This window comes from Monodon monoceros, unplaced genomic scaffold (assembly GCF_005190385.1).
Source record: "Monodon monoceros isolate NGI ecotype Baffin Bay Population unplaced genomic scaffold, NGI_Narwhal_1 Super_Scaffold_3, whole genome shotgun sequence".
Classification (NCBI taxonomy): domain Eukaryota; kingdom Metazoa; phylum Chordata; class Mammalia; order Artiodactyla; family Monodontidae; genus Monodon; species Monodon monoceros.
The window spans coordinates 61544215-61569208 of record NW_021703780.1 but is presented as its reverse complement, the minus strand read 5'-3'; the positions used below and the strand labels follow the sequence as shown (position 1 = coordinate 61569208).

Here is a 24994-nt window from a genome sequence, read left to right as displayed (position 1 = left end):
AGCCTACAAACCCTAGTGTTAGAAGCTTCAGGCCAAACAACCAGTAAGACAGGAGCACGATGCCACTCATTAAAAAAAAAAATGAGATGGCAAAAAAATATGTCACAAATGAAGGAGCAAGGCAAAAACCTACAAGACTAAATAAATGAAGAGGAAACAGGCAATCTACCTGAAAAAGAATTCAGAGTAACGAGAGTAGAGATGATCCAGAATCTCGGAAATAGAATGGAGGCATGGATTGAGAAAATACAAGAAGTGTTTAACAAAGATCTAGAAGAAATAAAGAACGAACAAACAGAGATGAACAACACAATAACTGAATTACACTAGAAGGAATCAATAACAGAATAACTGAGGCACAAGAATGAATAAGTGAGCTGAAAGACAAAATGGTGGAAATAATTGCCGAGGAGCAGAATAAAGAAAAAAGAATGAAAAGAATTGAAGACAATCTCAGAGACCTCTGGGACAACACTAAACGCACCAACATTCAAATAATAGGGGTCCAAGAAGAAGAAGAGAAAAAGGGTCTGAGAAAATATTTGAAGAGATTATAGTTGAAAACTTCCCTAACATGGGAAAGGAAATAGTCACCCAAGTCCAGGAAGCACAGAGTCCCATACAGGATAAACCCTAGGAAAAACACACCAAGACACATATTAATCAAACTAACAAAAATGAACTTCAAATAAAAAATGTTAAAAGCAGCAAGGGAAAAACAAAAAATAACATACAAAGGAATCCCCATAAGGTTATTAGCTGATTTTACAGCAGAAACTCTGCAAGCCAGAAGAGAGTGGCAGGATATACTTAAAGTGATGAAAGAGAAAAACCTACAACCAACAGTACTCTACCCAGCAAGGATCACATTCAGATTCAATGCCAAAGTCAAAAGCTTTTCAGACAAGCAAAAGCTAAGAGAATTCAGCACCACCAAACCAGCTTTACAACAAATGGTAAAGAAACTCCTCTAAGCGGGGAAACACAAGAGAAGAAAAAGGCCCACAAAAACAAACCCAGGGGCTTCCCTGGTGGCGCAGTGGTTGAGAGTCCGCCTGCTGATGCAGGGGACACGGGTTCGTGCCCTGGTCTGGGAAGATCCCACATGCTGTGGAGCGGCTAGGCCCGTGAGCCGTGGCTGCTGAGCCTGCGCGTCTGGAACCTGTACTCCACAACGGGAGAGGCCACAACAGTGAGAGGGTCACGTACCGCAAAAAAAAAAAAATTAAGAAAATGGTAATAGGCACATACATATCGATAATGACCTTGAATGTAGATGGACTAAATGCCCCAACCAAAAGACACAGACTGGCTGAATGGATTCAAAAACAAGACCCATATATATGCTGTTTACAAGAGACCCACTTCAGACCTAGGGAGACTTACAGACTGAAAGTGAAGGGATGGAAAAAGATATTCCATCTAGATGGAAATCAAAAGAAAGCTGGAGTAGCAATACTCATATCAGATAAAATAGACTTTAAAATAAAGAATGTTACAAGAGACAAGGAAGGACACAACATAATGATCAAGGGATCAATCCAAGAAGATATGACAATTATAAATGTTTATGCACCCAACATAGGAGCACCTCAATACATAAGGCAAATGCTAAAAACCATGAAAGGAGAAATCAACAGTAGCACGATAATAGTAGGGGGCTTTAACACCCCACTTCCACCAATGGACAGATCATCCAGACAGAAAATAAATAAGGAGACATAAGCTTTAAATGACATAATAGACCAGATAGATCTAATTGATATTTATAGAACATTCCACCCAAAAGTGGCAGAATACACTTTCTTCTCAAGTGCACATGGAACATTCTCCAGGATAGATCACATCTTGGGTCAGAAATGGAGCCTCAGAAAATTTAAGAAAATTGAAATCATGTCAAGCATCTTTTCTGACCACAATGCTATGAGATTGGAAGTGAATTACAGGAAAAAAAACTGTAAAAAACACAAATACATGGAGGCTGAACAGTGCGGTGCTAAATATCCAAGAGATCACTGAAGAAGTCAAAGAAGAAATTTAAAAATACATAGAAACAAATGACAATGAAAACACAATGACCCAAAACCTATGGGATGCAGCAAAAGCCGTTCTAAGAGGGAAGTTTATAGCAATACAATGTCACCTCAAGAAACAAGAAAAATCTCAAATAAACAATCTAACCCTACACTTAAAACAGCCAGAGAAAGAAGAACAAAGAAAACCCAAAGTCAGTAGAAGGAAGGAAATCATAAAGATCAGAGCAGAAATAAGTGAAATAGAAACAAAGAAAACAATAGCAAAGATCACTAAAAGTAAAAGCTGGTTCTTTGAGAAGATAAACAAAATTGATAAACCCTTAGCCAGACTCATCAAGAAAAAAAGGGAGAGGACGCAAAGCAATAAAATTAAAAATGAAAAAGGAGAAATCACAACGGGCACTGCAGAAATACAGAAGATTATAAGAGACTACCAGAAACAACTATATGCCAATAAAATGGACAACCATGAAGAAATGGACAAATTCTTAGAAAGGTATATAACCTTCCAAGACTGAACCAGGAAGAAATAGAAAATATAAACAGACCTATCACAAGTAATGAAATTGAAAGCATAATTAAAAATCTTCCAACAAACAAAGGTCCAGGACCAGATGGTTTCACAGGCAAATGCTATCAAACATTTAGAAAAGAGCTAACACTGATCCTTCTCAAACTCTTCCAAAAAATTGCAGAGGGAGAAACACTCCCAAATTCATTCTATGAAGCCACCATCACCCTGATACCAAAACCAGAAAAAGATATCACAAAAAAAAAATTATAGACCAATATCACTGATGAACATAGATGCAAAAATCTTGAACAAAATACTAGGAAACAGAATCCAACAGCACATTAAAAGGATCATACACCACAATCAAGTGGGATTTATCCCAGGGATGCAAGGATTCTTCAGTATACGCAAACCAGTCACTGTGATACACCACATTAACAAATCAAGGAATAAAAACCATATGATCATCTCAATAGATGCAGAAAAAGCTTTTGACAAAATTCAACACTCATTTACGATAAAAACCCTCCAGAAAATGGGCATAAAGGGAACCTACCTCAACATAATAAGGGCCATATATGACAAACCCACAGCAAGCATCATACTCAATGGTGAAAAACTGAAAGCATTTCCTCTAAGATCAGGAACAAGACAAGGATGTCCATTCTCACCACTGTTATTCAACATAGTTTTGGAAGTCCTAGCCACAGCAATCAGAGAAGAAAAAGAAATTAAAGGAATCCTAATTGGAAAAGAAGTAGTAAAACTGTCACTGTTTGCCAATGACATGATACTAAACATAGAAAATCCTAAAGGTGCCACCAGAAAACTACTAGAACTAATCAATGAATTTCATAGGGTTGCAGGATACAAAATTAATGCACAGAAATCTCTGGCATTCCTATACACCAACAATGAATAATCAGAAAGAGAAATTAAGGAAACACTCCCATTTTCCCATTGCAACAAAAAGAATAAAATACCTAGGAAAAATCCTGCCTAAGGAGGCAAAAGACTTGTACTCAGAAAACTATAAAGCAGTGGTGAAAGAAGTCAAAGATGACAAACAGATGGAATATACCATGTTCTTGGATTGAAAGAATCAACATTGTGAAAATGACTATACTACCCAAAGCAATCTACAGATTCAATGCCATCCCTATCAAACTACCAGTGGCATTCTTCACAGAATTAGAACAAAAAATTTTACAATTCGTATGGAAACACAAAAGACCCCGAATAGCCAAAGCAATCTTGAGAAAGAAAAATGGAGCTGGAGGAATCAGGCTCCCTGACTTCAAACTATACCACAAAGCTACAGTAATCAAGACAGTGTGGTACTGGCACAGAAACAGAAATATAGATCAATGGTACAGGATAGAAAGCCCAGAGATAAACCCACACACATATGGGCACCTCATTTATGACAAAGGAGGCAAGAACATACAGTGGAGAAAAGGCAGCCTCTTCAATAAGTGGTGCTGAGAAAACTGGGCAGCTACATGTAAAAGAATGAAATTAGAACACTCTCTAACACCATACACAAGAATAAACTCCAAATGGATTAAAGACTTAAATGTAAGACCAGACACTATAAAACTCTTACAGGAAAACATAGGAAAAACACTTGTTGACATAAACCACAGCAAGATCGTTTTTGACCCACCTCCTAGAGTAATGGAAATAAAAACAAAAATAAACAAATGGGACCTAATGAAACTTCAAAGCTTTTGCACAGCAAAGGAAACCATAAACAAGACGAAAAGACAACCCTCAGAATGGGAGAAAATATTTGCAAATGAAACAATGGACAAAGGATTAATCTCCAAAATATACAAACAGCTCATGGACCTCAGTATCAAAAAAACAACCCAATCCAAAAATGGGCAGAAGACCTAAATAGACATTTCACCAAGGAAGACATACAGATGGCCAACAGGCGCATGAAAAGATGCTCAACATCACTGATTATTAGAGAAATGCAAATCAAAACTACAATGAGATATCCCCTCATGCCGGTTAGAATGGCCATTATCAAAAGATCTAGAAACAATAAATGCTGGAAAGGGTGTGGTGAAAAGGGAACCCTCCTGCACTGTTGGTGGGAATGTAAATTGATATAACCACTACGGAAAACAGTATGGAGGTTCCTTAAAAAACTGAAAATAGAACTACCATATGACCCAGCAATGCCACTACTGGGCATATACCCTGAGAAAACCATAATTCCAAAAGAGACATGTACCACAGTGTTCATTGCAGCACTATTTACAATAGCCAGGACTTGGAACCAACCTAAATGTCCATCAACAGATGAATAGATAAAGAAGATGTGGCACATATATACAATGGATATTTCTCAGCCATAAAAAGAAACAAAATTGAGTTACTTGTAGTGAGGTGGATGGACCTAGAGTCTGTCATACAGAGTGAAGTAAGTCAGAAAGAGAAAAACAAATACCGTATGCTAATGCATATATATGGAATCTTAAAAAAAAAAGTACTGATGAACCTAGTTGCAGGGCAGGAATAAAGAGGGAGACATAGAAAATGGACTTGAGGACATGGGGTGGGAGGTGAAGCTGGGGCGAAGTGAGAGTAGCATCGACATATATACACTATCGAATGTAAAATAGTTGTCTGGTGGGAAGCAGCAGCCTAGCACAGGGAGATCGGCTCCGTGCTTTGCGATGTCCCTAGAGGGGTGGGATAGGGAGGATGGGAGGGAGGCTCAAGAGAAAGGGGATATGGGGACATGTGGAAGTTTGCTTTGTTGTGCAACAGAAACTAACAGTATTGTGAAGCAATTATACTCCAATAAAGATCTATTTAAAAAAAAGTATATGAGAACATGATTTGATAAAGGATAGGATTATGTATATTTTTCTTTTTAAATTATTGTTTTTGCAGTGAACAGTTCTTCAGCACTTTTCAGCATGTATTAAAGTGTATAACATCTCTGAAACAAGTTCAGAAGACCTCAAATAAATGTGATAAACTAAACAATAATAATGACAACCACAGCAGCAGTGCCTGTCTGTGTCACACCCTGGCACAAGCAGGGACCTCCCCCTGTCATCCTCCTCTCCCCTTCCCTACCACAGTCCTTGGCGCACATTGGGCGGTAGCACTGACCTTTCACAGGTGAGGAAAGTGAGGCTCAGAGAGGCCAAATGCCTTTCTCTGGGCCCCACTGATGCTGAGGCAGAAAGCAGGAGCTTGGGTCTAGGTCTCTGAACTCCTAATGCCAGGTAGTTTCCTCTGGTGGATGGCAGGTCCTTGGTGCTGGCACTAATGGGCAGACCCCACTGGTCACCCTGGACCAGTGGGTTGCAGCCTTGGCCTCTCATCAGAATCACCTGTGGGGTTTTTAACACCAACAAGCCTGGGGCCTCACCTGAGACACTGAGTCAGCACCCGCCCCATGGGTCTGGGCTCCCTGGAGATTGTGATGAGTGACCAGATTGGGAGCCTTTGTGCCCCTAGTGCTGAAGCCTCAGCAGGAGGGGAAGGAGGAGGGAGAGGTGGGGTTGAGCGTGTAAGGTGGGGAGAGGGTGTCAGATTAGGAGCCGCATATCAGCTGCCTATCAGCTGAACCTCTTTGGCTCGCCCGGCACCCCTTTTCCAGCTCTGCCTCCCCTCTACCTCTGGAGTGTTCTTCCAGTTAATTAAAAGAAATACTTCTGAATTAAAGGAAGACCATTGGGGGGGAATATTTTGTTTCATTTTGTCACCTTTAAGATTGATTTGCATAAATGTGTATTGCTCTTGCATGTGCCAGGCTTTGTGAATGCATGTGAGTTGAGAACCTTTGCACATTTGATTTGAAGGTATTTTGTTGTGATGTTTGGTGAAAACTGTCATAAACAGCTTGACTCCCAGTGTATCCCAGTTCAGCCGAGTAGCTCATTAAACTCATCAGTGTTGTCTTTTTGTTTTTGCTTTTTTTTGCGGTATGCGGGCCTCTCACTGCCGCGGCCTCTCCCGCCGCGGAGCACAGGCTCTGGACACACAGGCCCAGCGGCCGCAGCTCACGGGCCCAGCCTCCCCGCGGCATGCGGGATCCTCCCGCACCGGGGCACGAATCCGCGTCCCCTGCATCGGCAGGCGGACTCCCAACCACTGCGCCACCAGGGAAGCCCGGTGTTGTCTTTTTAATTCTTATTGCTTCACGTGAAGTGAAACAACTACCACTTCCAAATGGAGATGTTTTGTTCCTTGGCTTTTATGTTGGTGTCTGGAGAGAAATTAGCAGTGAGTTCAGTGTCCTGTATTGAGTTCTCTGGAGGGGATAGAAGACAAGATTTTCTTTGAAAAAAGAAGTGTTCTGGGGCTTCCCTGATGGCGCAGTGGTTGAGAGTCCGCCTGCCGATGCAGGGGACACGGGTTCGTGCCCTGGACTGGGAAGATCCCACGTGCCGCGGAGCGGCTGGGCCCGTGAGCCATGGCCGCTGAGCCTGCGCGTCCGGAGCCTGTGCTCCGCAACGGGAGAGGCCACGGCAGTGAGAGGCCCGCGTACCGCAAAAAAAAAAAAAAAAAAAAAAAAAGTGTTCTTTCCCCTACAACTGCCTTTTCTTGGACAGTAATTCAGATTTAAGGTTTCTCGCACTCATTTGGAAATAGGTATGATATAAATAATAAACAAATAAGCATATAATTCATTTCAGTAATTTCCCTGAAGAAGAGCAAACTTATTTGAGAGTTATGTGCTCCTACAGTGAAAATCAAATTGGGGTGTATGTGTATGTGTCTGTCTTTAATTAATTTAGTAATCTGAGTTGGAATTTGGTGAGGCAGAGCCTTACTGGGAGGACTGGTTTCTTGCCTTTCTTTATGTACTCCTGTACTTGACCCCTTTTTATGTTTCCCTGCAGTGACTGGTACTACGCAAGGAGCCCCTTTCTGAAGCCAAAGCTGAGCTCTGACATCGTGGGCCAACTCTACGAGCTGACCGACATCCAGTTTGACCTGGCATCAAGGGGCTATGACCTGGATGCTGCCTGGCCGACGTTTGCCAGGTACCTTGAAGAATTAATTGCTTGGTTGAAAAGAGCAGAAAGAGATGTTTGAAGTTTTGAAGCTTGCCACCAGTCTACTCAAAGCAGTTTTGCTCATGCAGTAAATTACCTGTAGCTTTGCAACTCTTATCCTTGCTAATTTTACAGACTTGGTTGAATTGTGACTAGCGATAGCATCTGGAGGCTCCAACCTTAAACTAACCTAACTGGCCAGGTGGCATGAGTCAGTGGAGACGCATATGTGAAACCCAAGGTTTTCAGATGTGTTAAGGGGCTTGGTGTGGGAGCAAGGGGGGAGCAAGTGGGCTTTTCCCCAATATGTTCTCATAGATACAGTTATCGTGGAGGCCAGTAAGAGAGGGAGCGAAGGCTCGTCCACGTAAGGGTTGCTGGAAAGGTTGCTTTGCTGTGTTTTCTTTTCCTACACCAGTACGGCACTCACACACTGTCTAACTGCATCCTCGCAACCGTTCCAGGAGCAAGGTGCTGAGGAAACAGGCTCAGAGAGTGGAGGGACTTGCCTAGATTCACACAGCTGGCAGGCAGCAGGGCCAGGGCCAGGGTACTAGCCTTGAGTTAAACCCAAGTCCAGCATTCTTTGTTTTGTTTTGCTTTCTGTTAATAAGGTGGTGTTTTGTTTTGGTTTTTTTTCCAAGTTTTGTATTTCTCATTAGGGACTTCTTTCTATGGAGGAAAAAATACTGACTATAATGGAACCCATTTGCCAACCACCAGGATTTAAGAGCTAACATTTTTGCCATATTTACTTCGTGTCATTTTTAGAACTGTTCAATTTTAAAATCATTTCAGACTTACAGAAAAGTTGTAAAAATAGTACACAGTACTCATTCACTTTGATTCCCCAGTTATCAGTATTTTACTACAAACGTTTTAATCATTCTTTCTCTCTCTCTCTCTTTTTTTTTTTTTTCCGGCTGTGCCACGTGGCATGTGGGATCTTAGTTCCCCCACCAGGGATTGAACCTGCGCCTCCTGCAGTGGAAGCGTGGAGTCTTAACCACTGGACCGCCAGGGAATTTCTTATCGTTCTTTATCTTTATGTAAACATGTTGGTTTATTTCTTGCATCATTTGAGAATAAGTTACAGACCTGATTCCCCTTTACTCCTAAGTACTTCATTGTGTATTTCCTAAAATCAGGGGCATCCTTTCCTAAAGTCAGGGACATCTATATAACCTCAGTTCAATTGTTAAAATCACAGAACATTGATACAATACTGCTGTCTAATGTACAGACTGTGTTCAAATTTTAAGAATTACACCAGACATGTCTTTTATAATCCAGGATCACATGTCAGTGAATTGTTGGGTCTCCCTAGTCCTTGTTCATTTGGAACAGTTTCTCCTCTTTGCACAGACATTTTTGAAAAGTACAGGCCAGTTATTTTGTAAAATGTTCCTTAATTTGAGTTTGTCTAGTGTTTTCTCATTATTGGATTCAGATTAAGCATTTTTGGCAGAAATACCCGAGGTGTTGTGTCCTCAGCACGTTGTACCCAGAGACACAGGATGTTGGTTTGTTTCATTACTTGCAAGGTTAACCATGATCATTTGGTTAAGGTGGTGTTAGCCAGGTTTCTCCTAAAGTTACTGTTTCTCTGTTTGTAATTAATATGTATCTTATGGGAAGACATTTTGAAACTAGGTTTTTTGTTGTTTTTTTTTTTTGCGGGTACGCGGGCCTCTCACTGTTGCAGCCTCTCCCGTTGTGGAGCACAGGCTCCGGACACGCAGGCTCAGCGGCCATGGCTCACGGGCCCAGCCGCTCCGCGGCATGTGGGATCTTCCCGGACTGGGGCACGAACCCGTGTCCCCTGCATCGGCAGGCGGACTCTCAACCACTGCGCCACCAGGGAAGCCTGAGACTAGGTTTTTATCCTGTTTCTTTTAAATCTCCCTCCTGTTAGTTTTAGCATCTGGTAAATCTTTCCTGAATCAGTTACTATCATGGTTACCAGAGTGATTTTCTGACTCCATCATTCCTTCTACACTAATAGTTGGCATTCTATTGTAAGGAAGATATTTTCCTTCTTCCCCATCTACTTATTCATTTATAGCAGTGTTGACTCATGGATTCTTACTTTATTCAATAGGTTATATTCTGTCACTGTAATTATTTTAAACCTTAAGGTGCCTTATATTTGGCCAGTCAAAGTCCCTTCAGGCTGGTTCTTGTGGGATTTTTTTGTTATGTCTGATACCTTTTTTTTTAAAGAAATAAAATATTATAGATCCCAATAAAGCCCCACCCCACGGCCATCCTTTCTCCTTTTCTCCCTTTCTAGAAGTAATTACAACCCTGTAGTTAATGCATGTCATTCCCAAATATTTTTGTGTTTCACTACATGTGCCTGTAAATATTACGTATGTATAGTTGTATTTTATATATATATTTTTAATTTGCTACATTGATTGAATCATGAGATGGCTATACTTTTGCAGGTTGCTTTTTTCATTCCACATTGTTTTTGAGATTTTTATCTGTGTTTGTACAGGGAGTTCTATAGATGTGGAGTAGGGCTGGCAAACCACGGCCCACAGGGCCGTGTGTAACACACCTTCATTTACCTATTGCCTATGGCTGCTTTCATGCTACAGTGGCAGAGTTGAATTGTGACAGAGCCCGTAAGGCTTGCCAACCGAAAATATTCACTATCTGGCCCTTTACAGAATATAGTATTCCATTGTGTGGGTAAACAGTTTATCTGTTTCTCTAGTGATGTGGAGTTAGAAAGGTTCTGCTTTTTCCACCATGACGGTGCTGCCAGGAGCATCCCCACACGTCACCTTATGCACATATGTGACTGTCTTTCAGGTAGATACTGAGAAGTGCAGTTGTTGGGTTGTGGAGACTAACAAGATTTAAAGTGCAATAATTGCAGATTAAGGAGAAGATTCTGGTCGTTAAGTAAAAGTGTGTTTCGTTTGCATTGACTAGCGCCATCAAATAGAACTTTCTGCAGTGAGGGAAATGTCGTGTGTGAACCAGAAGAGGTCTTCCAGCCACATTACTCGTGTAACATAACGTAAAGCAGTGACCTCAAGGCCCGAAGCACAGCGTGACCTTTATTTACCAGATTGACTGTTGTTGGTTCCTCCCTGGTAGACAAGTTATGGCTGGCATCGAAGGTTCTAGGAAAACTTAAACTAAAAACTGGGAAATACTATGTTCACTTCGTTCCTTTTTGGCAGTGAGAGCAAAGCCATCATGCTTAGACTTCAACAGCGGGGTCCAGCTGCTACGACCAACCTGAATGTGTGCTTTGGTGGAAATTGTTGGATTTTGCCTTCTTACTGAACCTGGGAGGGCACTGCCGCTACCACCACCTGGTTGCCTAGTGACAACCAAGGCCTCCCCGAGTGTGTGTGCATGTGTGTGTGTTCCCTGCTCTGATGCAAGCATGTCTGTTTTGTGGCCCCGCAGGAGGACCCTGGGCACTGGCTCTTCTGCTTACCTATGGAGACCCCCCAGCCGAAGCTCCAGCATGAGCAGTTTGGTGAGCAGCTACCTGCAGGTAATGCCAAGAAGGCTGGGGACTCCCTCTCTGTCATGTCAACCAGGGCATGTTCTTGCCCCTCCCAGCTCAGGGGGATGTTCTCAGATGCCTGGTGTTCCAACCCGAGCGATATAACCCCTCAGTCCTACCCACTGTTTCCTCGAGTCCAGGTTTTTATAACCAAAAGGAATTTAGCCCTTTTAAAAACTAAATTCTTTTAAGAGCTTTTTAAAGTGTTTCAGAAGAAGTGGTTTGGCACTGTGATTAAAAGTGGCAAGGTCAAATCCTGACTGTCACTCGCCCCCTGTGTGACCCTGAGAAGGTGACTTACCCTGTCGAAACTTGAGCTCTCTCATCTGTACAGTCTCATACCAGCCTGTAAGGTGGTTGTAGGGAGTAAATGAGGGCACACACGCACAGTGCTTAAGGACTTGGCACAGGCTAGTGCTCAGTAAACGTTAGTGCGTCAGGTCAGTTTCATTAATTTTGTTAGAAATGTGAATGTATCGTATAGTTTAATGGGAAAGAACACTGAAATTAATCAGCAAAGCAAAGTAAGACTAATCAGTATAAGTAGCATTTTTACCCTATTTTATGATTTAATTGCAACAGGAATTGTGGGTAGGGTGCAATGGGGAAGCAGTAGTTTACATATAACGTCATTTCTCTAAGAGCCAGCATCCATTATGTTACCAAAGCTACAGGAGGCTGAATGGGAAACGCAAGTTCTGGGTCTCAGTGGAGCTCACACATGTGGCGTCGCATCATATTTTAGGATGTGCTACTGACCTCCTCTGGCATATGCTTTGAGCAAAGGGGTTCCAGTCCTTTGAATAGCTCGATAGACTAACCTTAGGTCATGTAATTGCTGTATTTTTACTTCTGTTCTCATTAACTTCTAAAGTTTTGCCAAGCAGCAATGTAGCTTCATCCCCAAGCCACTTGTTTTTCGTGTTTCCTCCCCAGACTCAGGAGATGACCTCCCACCTTGACCTGAGCAACCCCTTAAACCATGAGGCACTGGAGGGCTTTGACGAGTTGCGGCTAGAGCTGGACCAGTTGGAGGTGCGGGAGAAGCAGCTGAAGGAGCAGATGCAGCAGCGGGAAAGAGAGAACCAGGAGCTGAGGGCGGCCATCAGCCTGCATGGAGAGCAGCTGCAGGCAGAGAGAGAGAGGGGCCGCGCCGCCGCCGAGGACAACCTTCGCCTCGCCGGTGTGGTGGCCGCGCTCCAGGAGCAGTGGGAAGTCACCCAGGCCACACAGAACACTGTGAAGGAGCTGCAGACGTGCCTGCAGGCCCTGGAGCTGGGGGCCTCGGAGAAGGAGGAGGATTACCTCTCAGCCCTGCGGCGGCTGGAGTCCCTACTGCAGCCCCTGGCTCGGGAGCTCGAGGCCACACGTGACTCCCTGGGCAGGAAGGACCAGTGCTCAGCTGATGTCCCAGACCAGCTGAGTGCAGCCGAGCAGAAGGCTGACATGGCACTGGACGCAAAGGGGCGACAAAAGCGCATCCCCAGTGACTCGCCCCTGGAGACTCAGGAGCTGGGGGAGAAGCTCCTGGAAAGGGAGAGCACCCAGCTGGAGCAGCTGGCCAAAGAGCTGCAGCTGAAGGAGGAGGCCCGGGCCAGCCTGGAGCGCCTGGTGGAGGAGATGGCCCCGCTCCGGGAAGAGCTGTCCAGGAAGGGGCAGGAGGCAGCCCAGCTCCAGCGTCAGCTGCACGAGTCGTTGGCCCACTTGAGCTCCCTGGAGGAAGAGCTCGCGGAGGGGAGGCGAGAGGAGCAGCGGCGGCAAGAGGAAAAGGGGCTGCTGGAGCAGGAGGCCAGGTCCCTGACGCGGCAGCTGCAGCTCCTGGAGGCCCAGCTGGCCCAGGTGAGCCAGCACGTGAGTGACCTGGAGGAGCAGAAGAAGCAGCTCATCCAGGACAAAGACCACCTCAGCCAGAGGGTGGGGACGCTGGAGCGACTTGCTGCCCAGTCAGGCCCAGATCTGCCCGTGGCGGCTGCGGAGCACGAGGCTCTGAGCCCCACCCTGCAGCAGGCCTGTGAGAAGCTGGAGGAGGAACAGAGGGGCCTGTGGGAGGGACAGGTGGACGATCCCAAGATGCAAGGGGCCGGCCAGGAGAAGAAGCTCCAGCAGGCCAACAGGGAGCTGGAGAAGGAGCTGCAGAACGTGGTGGAGCGCAACCAGCTGTTGGAGGATAAGCTGCAGGCCCTGCAGGCTGACTACCAAGCGCTGCAGCAGCGGGAGGCGGCCATCCAGGGCTCCCTGGCCTCCCTGCAGTCAGAGCAGGCCAGCATCCGGCACATGGGAGACCAGATGGAGGCAAGCCTCATGGCTGTGAAGAAGGCCAAGGAGACCATGAGGGCCCATGTGGCTGAGAAGGAGGCTGCCCTGCAAAGCAAGGAGGCCGAATGCCAACAGCTGCGGGAGCAGGTGGAGCAGTGCCGGCAGCTAGCGGAGGCCCGGGCTGGGGAGGTCAGGGCGCTTGAGGACCGGTGCCGCCAGCAGACCCAGCTGATCGAGACCCTCACGGCAGACAAAAGCCAACAGGGGTTCAGCCCACCTCAAGACCACGCGTCCCAGGAGCTAGCAGCCCAGCTGGCCCTGTCTCAGGCGCAGCTGGAGAGCCATCAGGGGGAGGCCCAGAGACTGCAGGCTGGGGTGCTGGACCTCCAGGCCAAGCTGCAGGCAGCCCTGGGTGACCGGGAGAAGGTGCAGAGCCAGCTGAGCGTGGCCGAGGCTGCTCTGAGGGAGCACAAGGCCCTAGTGCAGCAACTGAAGGAGCAGAACAAAGCCCTCACCAGGGCCCACGTTCAGGAGCTGCTGCACTGCTCGGAGCCTGAAGGGGCGCTGCAGGAGGAGAGGGCCGGAGAGGCCCAGCGGAGGGAGGAGCTCCAAGTAGTGTGGAAGGAGCTGTCCCAGGCAACAGGCAGCTCCGAGGAGGCGCAGCTAGAACCTGCCGAGCTGCAGGAGCAGCCGCACCGGGCCAACACGGATATGGCCGAGCTCGGCATCCAGGTCTGTGCGCTGACCGCAGAGAAAGAGCCGCTGGAGGGGGCGCTGGCCCGTGGCATGCAGGAGCTCCAGGATGCCAAAGAGGCAGCCTCCAAGGAGCGGGAGGGCCTGGAACACCAAGTGGCAGGGCTGCGGCGAGAGAAGGAGAGCTTGCAGGGGAAGCTGAAGGCAGCTGAGGAGGCAGCTGGCTCACTGCCTGGCCTGCAGGCCCAGCTGGCCCAGGCCGAGCAGCAGGCCCAGAGCATCCGGGAGACTGCACGCCAGGAGCTCGACACCCTCAAGTTCCAGCTGAGCACCGAGATCATGGACTACCAGAGCAGACTTAAGGTAACCCTCACCTTGGCCGTCTGAGCTGCACTTGTCTCCTGCAGCAGGGCCTGGTGGGTCCATGAGTGGTTGGGATGCACCTTGGGCCAGGTGGCACGTGAGGGCCCAAGAATGTTCTGGGGGCCCAGGCCAACATGGCCTCATCCTGGTGTCATAGCTCACAGCATCCTTCTCCCTGCAGGAACATGTTAGGGACACAGCATTGGAGAGGGATGCCTTAACCCAGACGTCTAAATTCAAGGCCATTGCAGACAAGTTTGGCCCACACAGAATTTTTTTTAACTTAGTAGCCAACATTTCAAGAGCAGGGTGTTTATAGATTCAGTTTTCGGACTTCGTTTGAAATCTTGGGAGTTCCTAAAGCCTGTGCTCTCATTCCTACGTGGCAGCAGTCAGCAGGAGCTGGGTGGGGACTGCCCACTTTAAGGAAGCGTGCATCCTCTGCTATTTTCCTTGTACTCGTTTATGTGCTTGTTCAGCCCCTTTTGGCATGTGAGTTCCTGACTGCCTCGAGTCCTGTCCCTGGATTCTCTGTCCCTTCAGGTGCCTCCTGATAGCAGAGCAGTTGTAGGAAACCAACTCAATTCATTTTCACAGAGCCCTTGGGATAGACAAGCTTTTGAGAACAGCGTTTACCGTGTGTCTTGAACTGCAGAGGAAGGGTTAAGAGTGAGGGCACAGGCAGACATCTACGGGGCTTTGGCTTCTGATGTATCTGTTTGCTTCTGGGTCTGTGCACTCAGACCACTCCTGACCTCTCTCTTAGGCAACTATTGCGTTCCCACAGATGTGCCTCCCACCTTGTGTCACCCCACCCCTTGCAGTTCCATGTGGCTCATACTCCACCTTTCCTTGGCAGAAATGAAATTCTAAGTTTGGGGGCCAAGCTTAAGTCTCTTGGCTTGATGGGATTGTGTTACCAGGGAAGCCCAAAGTTTATTGAGCTTGGGAGAAAAAGAGAGAGGTAGCTTGTTTTTACCCATTTTGGGGGAGTGGGGCCGAGGGAGTCTCAGAACAAGGACCCCACTTTTCTGATCCCTTTCTCATCCTCTCCAGACCTCCAGTGAAGAATGCAGGAGCCTCAGGGGCCAGTTGGAGGAGCAAGGTCGGCAGCTACAGGCTGCCGAGGAGGCTGTGGGGAAGCTGAAGGTAAGCCTGGCCCCTGAGGCCCAGGGGAGGTGCTCCTGTGAGCCCTGAGCAGCGGCTGGCCCATCGTTCACCTGGTCATTCCACTCCCAGGGTGTGGGCCTGTCGAGGAAGGGGATGTGGCTTGGCTTTCATTGGACCATCAGAGAGGCCTCCCTGCAGGAGTTCCAGTGCCCTGGCTAAAGCTGCCGTCAGCTCACCTTTGTAGACAGCCTGAGTCTGTGTCATGGCTCTTCCACTCCCTGAACACCTGGCTAGAGCTGTCAAGTGTGCTTTTCACCGCCCCTGTGTCTTATGGAAAGGAAATAAGTCATCCGCCTCTGCAGATGTTCTGCAAGTCAGTGTTTCTGACGTGAGCCAGAGCAGGGGTGGGACTGAAACCCGTTTTCATGGCAGTGACTTTTTTCAGTGACTCCTGTACCCTGCCACCCCACCTCTACCCCCACCCTGGAGATTCTGATGCCTGCTGCCCCACCGGCCACCACAACAGGTGGCAGCTGGTGCTTGAGGGACGTAATTACAAATGGGTCTGTCATACTCCACACACATGCTGGTTCATGGTTTCTTGAACTTAAAAACAGACAAAAGCCCCTCCTGTTAGAAGTGTGCCAGCCAGACGGGGTGGGGAACATGCCAGTCACTTGATGGCATCTTGCATGGGCTTCTGCAACCGAGCGTCTTCTCCCTGCTGTCCTGTGCCAGGCTTCCCAGGCCGATGCGGCGGAGAAGCTGAGCTGCACCGGCAAGCACCTTGCTGAGTGCCAGGCCGCCATGCTGAGAAAGGATGAGGAGGGGGCCGCCCTGCGCCAAGACTTGGACAGGTTAGTTACACGGTCCACCCACGCGGCCAGTGGGAGAGTCCTCAAGGGAGGGGGTGTTTGGTACAGTCATTTAGAAAGTCAACCACTCATATCAGGTTAAAGAAGCCCTTTTGCAAGAAAAGCCACAGACTCACAAAGTGCTTATGTCAGAAGCATCCACGGAGAACCTTGGCAATCTGCCTGTCACAAGCCTATAGAAGGCTGCAGAGGCCCTTTCTCTTAATTCCATTGTCTTATCTCTAGCAGGGCATATTTCAGTTCAGTAACTTCATGCTTTGGTAAAACTAAAATGAAGTAAAAGCTGGGAGATAATCATGGTACTACTAACAGCAAACATTTAAGTAATGCCTAAAATGTGGCAGGTACCGTTTTAAATACTTGGTATTTATTTGCCCATTTAATCCTCCCAGCGGTCCTGTGAGGATGGTATTATTATTTATCCCATTTCATAGATGAGGAAAACAAGGCTCAGAGGAGTGAAGTCACTTGCCTAGGGTAACACAGTGTGTAAGTGGTGATGACAGGATTGGAACTCAGAACATTTGGCTCCAGAGTCTTTGTCTCAACAACTACCCTAAAAAATACATAGACAGATAGTTTAGTGCTTTGTTTTGTTTTATTTTAGGGTACTGGTGTGAGAGTATTGTGTGTGCATGTTTTCCCCCCGTGTGTTTTGACTTGAGTTCTTCATTTCCTCTCTGAGATGAGAGGCTGCGGGGTTAGGTGTGAGGTTCTCGCAAGCTCATCTGAGAGTGAGTGAGCGAGCCAGGGAGCAGGATCGGCTTGTCTTCCTGGAGACTCTCTGGTGCTGTGTCTGTGGAGAGCACATCGTGCTGTCACCCTTTCATCATAATGGGTTTTTTTTGTTTGTTTGTTTTTGTGGTACGCGGGCCTCTCACTGTTGTGGCCTCTCCCGCCGCGGAGCGCAGGCTCGGCGGCCATGGCTCACGGGCCCAGCCGCTCCGCGGCATGTGGAATCTTCCCAGACCGGGACACGAACCCATGTCCCCTGCATCGGCAGGCGGACTCTCAACCACTGCGCCACCAGGGAAGCTCCATCATAATTTTTTTTGAACCTTAAAGTATGGCCCTACCTGTGTCCAACCCCGAGACCTCTTCATCTTCAGGCTTGGGGGCCACCCGGAGTTGTGAGCATCATCAGCCCACTGTCTGGTGATGGGGCCAAACTGGAGTATTACAGGAGTAATACAGGTAGTACAGTAATACAGATCCAGGAGTATTACAACAGGGGATGCTGGGACCTGATTCCGTGTGTGCTCCCAGCAAAAACAGACACACCAAATTCTCCCGAGGCTTTAACTTTTCCACCCATCTCCTACCATCTGCGTCTAGGCCTGGGCCCAGGCTCAATGGGAGATCCAGACCACGCTGGATGTTTAGTAACCTCAATGTACATTTCTTGTCATCTGACTCTTCTCAGCTGACTCCTTACAGAGTTTGAATCCTATAGGACTCTGGCTTCCCTTAGCCAGGCGGTGTTCATGTGACAATTTAAGTAGAACCTCCGAAGTTGGTGGCATTTTTTTTAATGCTGTAACTCTGTGGTTGTGTGTGTGTGTGTGTGTGTGTGTACCCGAGATCATTTTGGAGGACAGTGTCTAGTAAACAACAACCTCCTGACAACTTTATACTGGACATGGAAAGGCTGGATTAGATACAGATTAATTAGTCTTGCACAGCCCTCTGTTTTAATGGAGCTGTTATGAATGCCTTGCTTTATAAGGCATCCTTGGAAAACCACTGCCTTAGGGGACAGGTGAGCTGAAAGAGAAGTGGGCAAGGGCGGGAAGACAGTGGTTCAGCCGGCACCCCTGCTGCAGCTTGAGGCTCCGAAGCACCCAGAACAGGATTCCTTAGGCCTCAGGGTTGTCAGGTTGAACGCCTCGCAGTGTAGATTGAGTGCCTGCTGTGTGCCCCATGCCAAGCCCCATGTGTAGAGTCCCAAAGACACATGGAAGATAGACGCTTCTCTGTGTGGTCATCTCCAGGAAGCTACGCCTCTGTTCTTTCTCTCCTGGCTCCTTTTTCCTCTTGTGTGTACTGCCATCACCAGCCCATGTACTTAACCCGTTGGGCTCCTCTCAAAACCTCAGTCTCTGCCCAAGAACCAAGTGGTACAGAGTTTGACGCACGTGGGGTGCTCCTAGTGACCTGAGCTCAGCCTCCTCTCCCAAATGTCCCTTGTATTTGTTGTGAGGGGTGGTGGTGTGTGAAGAGTTTGGGTGTGTGAGGGAAGTTTCGAAGGCTTAAGAGAGTGTACAGCCTGTGAGTGGGGCCGTGCCAAGGGGCTCCCCCCATGAAGGGGAAAGCCTGGTAGGGCAGCAGGACCCCCCCATTAGAGGCCTGGGTTAGCCCAGAGGCACAGGGGAAGCTGGAAGTAGTGGGTAATAAGGGAAACTTACTACTCCTCCACCAGGACCCAGAAGGAACTTGAAAAAGCCACGACAAAGATCCAGGAGTATTACAACAGACTCTGCCAGGAGGCGACAGACAGGGAAAAGAATGACCAGAAGATGCTTGCTGACCTGGATGACCTGAATAGAACCAAGAAGTTCCTGGAGGAGCGGCTGATAGAGCTGCTCAGGTGAGTATCAAACAAGGGGCCAGGGGCTGCCCCCAAGCTTGGCTTTTCTTTAAAGAAATGCAACTGTTCTTGAAAGGACTCTTCGAGGGAAATGGGCCCCTGTCTGCTTGTGTTCTGTTGTAAGCGCCCACACACGTGAACAGGGTCTGCTCAGGCCCTTGGCAGCCTTGCACCTGGTCCGTGTTTTCCTATTGCTATGCTGTTTTCAAAATCTCCATGTGCTCAGCCACAAGAGTGACAATCAAAGATGTTTAATATCCTCAGGGACTTCTCTATTCCCTTGTCCCTCTCTTGTGAGCCCTTTTCTCCTTCTCCTCCGTCCCACTCTCCCCAGCACCTGGGCCCCCAAACTCCAGTGCCTGCAGGTAGCAGACAGTGATGGAAATGTGTGAACCGGGCCAGGACGGGGCTCTGAGAAACAGGAGGACATGACCTGCTCTGCTCTTGCTGACTGTTGCCCCGCAGGCATCGAGTCCAGGGTTGCCAAGTCACCTTACTTCTTAAGAGAAGGTGGAAATCTGAATTTTTATGTGAAATTGGCCTGACTTTTAAATGTTGACAACTCATTCAAAAAGTTTTTATATGGAATTATTATTATTATTTTTTTGGCTGCGCCTGGCTGCTTATGGGATCTTAGTTCCCCAACCAGGGATCAAACCCACGCCCCCTGCAGTGGAAACGCGGAGTCTTAACTACTGGACCTCCAGGAAAGTCCTGGAAATTTTCAAAAATACAAAAATAGGATAGCAAAATGCACTGCTGTGTACCTGTCACCCAGCTTCAACATTATTCAGCTCATGACCAGTCTTGTATCATCCAAGAGTCCTACCCATTTCCCCCACCTCCTCAGATTATTTTGAAGCAAATCCCAGACATCCTGTCATTTCATCCACAAGTATTCTGATACGTACCTCTCCAACACAAGGACTCTATTTTAAACAACCACAGCATCATTACCGCGTTTGAAAATTAACTAATTCCCAATATCATCAAGTGTCTAGTCTAGTTTGAAATTTTTCTAATTTATAGGTTTTCCTAATTAGGATCTATATTAGATCTATACATTGCATGGTGATATGTTTCTTAGATCTTTCTTACTTAGTCATGGTTCCCCTACCATCTCACTCTCTTTTTTTTTCCTTTGCAGTTTACTTCTAAAGAAAGCAGGCCATTCATCTGGTAGAGTTTCCCATAGCCTGGACTTTGCTGATTGCATGCCCATGGTGTCATTTAACATGTTCTTCCATCCTCTATGTTTCCTATAGCCCCGAAAATTAACAGCAGTTTTAAGGAAGGCTTTATACACATCTTCCCTGGTGCATCAGGCACATTCAGATGCTGCCAGAGCCTCCTGAAAAGCTGCCACTTTTTCATTGTGCTTGCTTCCTGTAGTGGCTGTGCTGTCTCTCTAAGGAGTGGAGGAGGTCAACATCCCATCGGATTTTCCGGCTGGAAAAGCTTGGCTCTCCTCCATTAATTGTTACTTAAACCATAAAAACATGAAGGATCCCGAGCACATTTAAGATTTGGGTTCTTGGGCTCACAGCACACAGACGGTCATGTAATCATGGCAGCACGTGACAGCTTAAACTCCCATTGGCCACATGCACTGTCATTTAGACATCTGAGCAGCTGGTGGCCCTTGTCAGTGCCAGCAGGTCTTTGCAGTTGCCAGAGCCTTTTATGGACATCACAGACCCCCCTGTACCTTCACACAGTGTGGTGTCAGATGAGGACTTAACACGTTGGGAGGCTCCTGCTAAGTCTGGGACTGGTGTGGGGTGACAGAGGAGACGTAGACTGGGGGTTTATTTCCAAGGTAAAAGTGAATTCTCCTTGTGTTTTGGGAAATTCGGAAGCAGTCTTTTGAAATGAACCAGAGATATTTCTATTGTTTTCATGGATTCTTTCTTCTATTTTTCTAATGCGGCTTTTTCCCAGGGACAAGGATGCTCTCTGGCAGAAGTCAGACGCCCTGGAATTCCAACAGAAGCTCAGTGCTGAGGAGAGGTGGCTGGGGGACACGGAGGCGAACTACTGCTTTGACTGCAAGCGGGAGTTCAGCTGGATGGTGCGGCGGCACCACTGCAGGTCAGCAGGCGGCTTGCGGGCAGGGCCCAGCACTAGGGCAGACGCCTCTGAACGAGGACTCCGTGGCAGGCGTTGGCACTGCAGCCAACTGTCTAGGAAGACCACGTTGCCTCTTAGTTTCGAGGGAACCAGTTGAGGAGGGTATGTTAGGCAGGGTCTCAGCAGGACACTTGGGGATCCCCGAAAGGGAAGAGAGTTTAATACAGGGGGTGTAGGCAGAGTTAAGGGGACCCACAGGGATGTAGAGCACCCAGAGACCCAACCTCTGGCCCTCTCTTGGCCTGCAGGGGTCAGAGGGGAAATGAAACCCAGAGAGAGCAGGGGCTGAGGCTTCACCAGAGGAACACAGAGCAAAGAGCCCCCCCCAACCCCCCAGGGCCCAAAGAAGGGCAGGCAGGAATGAATCTTGAGTTGGGGTGGGGACAGATGGAGAATGGTCAGCACAGGGGCATGGGGTCTGTGGTCTCTTAGAGCCCAGCCCCCGAGGCCTAGAATGCACACCTGCATCGTTGCGTTAGGGAAGGGGGCTCGGCCTGCCTCCCAGGACCCTAGGAAGTAAACGTGTCTCCCATCAGGCTTAGCAAGATGGCATTTTTGGAATCTTATGAGATAGACCTTCAGGCCCCACTCTAGAGTGGGGCAGAGCCAGGTCTGACGAGCCACGTGGCGTCCAGAGCCCAGAATAGAGCCCGGTTCCGGTCCCAAGCAGGTCACTCGAGACCTCTAGTGCAGCGTCCTCAGGGCCCGTGCCTGTGTCGTCCCCAGGATATGTGGCCACATCTTCTGTTACTACTGCTGCAACAACTACACTGTGAGCAAGCACAGTGGCAAGAAGGAGCGCTGCTGCCAGGCCTGCTTCCAGAAGCTGAGCGAGGGCCCCGAGTCCCCCAACAGCACCAGCTCGGGCACCAGCCAGGGAGAGCCCAGCCCCGCCCGGTCACCAGCCCAGGCCGCACCCCAGGCCACCGGAGGCCAAGGTCAGGCTCCGCCACTGCCCTCGGTGTTCTCCAGGTGCCACCCTCACCACCACCCCACTGTGGCTGCTTAGCTGGAACATGCGTAGTTCAGTGTTTTCCAAACTTAGGCACTAAAAAGGTAGTACCACCAATCTGAGACTTTCTTTTTGATGTAATTAGGATTGAAGGAGAATTGAAAAGGGAATAACTTTCTCCTGATATGATTCAGTGTTGTTTAACGTGGTGTCTGTTTACTTCTCAACTCACACCACCGGTGGACCCACAGCTTAGGAAAACGCTGTCTCCCAGGGCCCCAGCCCCATATCCAGCCCTCTCTTTCAGGGTAACCAAAGGCCAGGAGTTGAGTGTGGAAACGAGCACGTTCTTCCCTGTCTCCCTGTAGCTCACATTCTCTCTCGGCGGCCAGGAAGGATATATTCTCCTTCATGTCCTCTCACTCAGCTCAGTAAAAGGAAGCGGGATTTGGTTCCTGCTGCTTCTGCTCAGCACAGCCTCGCAGACCAGACCAGGCTGCTCTCTCAGGACTGGACTGTGGATGTCTGTTCTAAAGCACGGCCTGTACCAGGAGCCATGCGGCAGGGCCTGCTGGGAACTTGTAACTCCCATGAACTGTTCTTCTTGCTGAATCTTCCCCTCGCCTGGCTCACTAGTGGGTGTTCCAGTGACGACAGAGGGTGGCATGGTGCCAGCATGCTGAGGTTGCTTGTTTTGCTTTCTGACATTTCCTGTCTCCTCCTCTGTCTGTCTGTCTTACTTTCAGTCTTTTCTTCTTTTGTCTCAGGCCTGCCATCACATTTTCCATCACATGCAAGAGACTGCTTGTTGGCGGGGTTGGGGGTGACTAGCACAGCAGCATCGCACAGCATCCTTCCTACTGGGTAGCCTGCAAAGTTGGGCACAAGTACCCTGGTCAGAAGCACAATGGCTGCTGCGCAGAGGGAGGTTCTTTTCCACCCCTCAGTGGATTGAGGTGAAAATGCAGGTCAGACAGAATCCTCCTCTCAAAGAGGCATGAGTGAGGTCTGTGTCTGCTGGAGCAAGGATGATTACCTTTTTGTTAGGTTCTTTCCTGATAAGGTTTTGATAGGTTTTTTTCCTTCTAAATAAAGGGCCTCAGAGAACATGTAAGAGCTTAAAACCTCTCCACACCACTGCCTAAGGGACTTCAGAGAAATCTCTTACATGGTGCATTCAGTTTCATCTGTGGTCCCCTCATCTGCTTTTCTGGAACATCCCAAGAGCCATTTCTCTCCATCTGGACAGAGGAGCTGTCGGTTGAGTGAGCACTTAGAGTGTGTCCTGGTGGCTCGTCCCATGTAGCTGCACTCCCTCCCCGTACTGTCCATGACTGCATTTCTCTTCTCTCCCGACCTGCCTCTGCACCCCAGGTGCTAACACAGACTGCCGGCCGCCAGACGATGCCGTGTTTGACATCATCACAGATGAGGAGTTGTGCCAGATACAGGAGTCTGGCTCCTCCTTGCCTGAAACACCCACCGAAACTGATTCTCTTGACCCAAACGTGGCTGAACAGTGAGTAGACATCACCTCCATTTCCTGAATGCTCATTAAGTGCACTTATCAAAGGATTAGTTTCTTATCAAAGGATTAGGAAAGCTTGGAAGCAAGATTGGCTGTCTTTGCTTAAGGGAAGGTGCCTGCGCGGGGCAGGGTGCCCTTGAGGAGCACCAGGGCTCGAGGAGTAGTCAGCGTTGAGCCTTGTCAGAGGGTTCCTGGGCGTGTCTGTCAGCGGTCCCCCTGATTTCAGCATCTCCAGGAAGGCCTCTCTGGGCTTAGGCAACTGTATGAATCTGCTCAGGCCACCATAACAAAATACCATAGACCGGGTGACTTAAACAACAGAAATCTATCTTCTCACAGTCCTGGGAGTCCAAGGCCAAGGCAGGTTTGGTTTCCTGAGGCCTCTCCTTGGCTTGCAGACAGCTGCTGTCTTCCTGTCTCTTCACATGGTCATGCCCGCTATGCATGTGCCACCCATGTCTCTCTGTGTTCTAATCTTTTCTTCTTATAAGGACACCAGTCAGGTTGGATTAGGGCTCGCCTTATTGGCCTCATTTTAACTAACTTACTTCTTTTAGGTCTTATCTCCAAAAACAGTCGCATTCTGAGATACTGGGCGTTAAGACATCAACATTTGAATTTAAGGGGGGGACACAATTCAGCCCATGAGAGCAGCGTTTGCTGGGCTGCTGTAGCCATGCTCAGAGTAATGCGCTGCTCTTTAAAAACCGTGTTCATCTTTTGGAACCACTTATCAGGCTTGGTAATGGTGCCACAAGATTAATTTCTGTTGTCTCAAGTAGATGTTTCTCTCAGAAGTCCTCTTTTTTTTTTTTTTTTGGCTGCGCCATGCAGCATACAGGATCTTAGTTCCCTAAGCAGGGATCGAACCCGTGCCCCCTGCAGTAGAAGTGGGGAGTCGTAACCACTGGACTGCCAGGGATGTCCACCCCAAAGTTCTAAAAGCAATAAAAATATAACCAAGTTTGTTACCCGGTGCTTTCCCCTCCCCCATCCCATGCCTGCCCCATCACCAGTATCTTGTGCTGCTCTTAATCAGTGACCCAGACCCACCAAATGTTCCCGATGCCGCAGATGGACAGCGTCAGGCACAGGGGTGTCCTTTAGTTCCGGCTCTCCATTGGCCCTCTCATTTTTCTGGGCCAGCTCTTTTCCAACAAGGCCTGTGAGGAGAGTTCTGCAATGGCTAGTTTCTAAATATATGAAGTAAGTGCACAAAGTGCCATTGTATTAAAGTGTCAAGAGTTTAAGCCAGGGGACCCTTGGGAAAAGTCAAGTTCCCCTACGTGGCAGCCTTGCTCGGTGTTTCTCAGCCCCTGGGGTCTGGCTTAACTGCAGTTCCTACAGCAAAGCACTGCCTGTTTAGAAGCTCAAGGGAGAATTGA

At 48.0% G+C, this 24994-nt stretch overlaps 1 protein-coding gene across 9 annotated transcripts in view; it reads left to right on the top strand.

Moving 5' to 3' along the window:
* The window catches only part of FYCO1 (FYVE and coiled-coil domain containing 1), a 92691-nt gene that overhangs the window by 30264 nt on the left and 37433 nt on the right, over positions 1-24994 (top strand). For 6 of the 9 annotated variants that reach the window (XM_029242011.1, XM_029242008.1, XM_029242009.1 and 3 more), the window contains exons 6-14: positions 7425-7568; positions 11013-11103; positions 12052-14427; positions 15484-15576; positions 16276-16394; positions 18832-18999; positions 20941-21090; positions 21856-22067; positions 23456-23600. In XM_029242011.1, the coding sequence (XP_029097844.1) occupies positions 7425-7568; positions 11013-11103; positions 12052-14427; positions 15484-15576; positions 16276-16394; positions 18832-18999; positions 20941-21090; positions 21856-22067; positions 23456-23600 (3498 nt within the window). The other 3 variants (XM_029242014.1, XM_029242017.1, XM_029242013.1) reach the window with 3 other exon arrangements.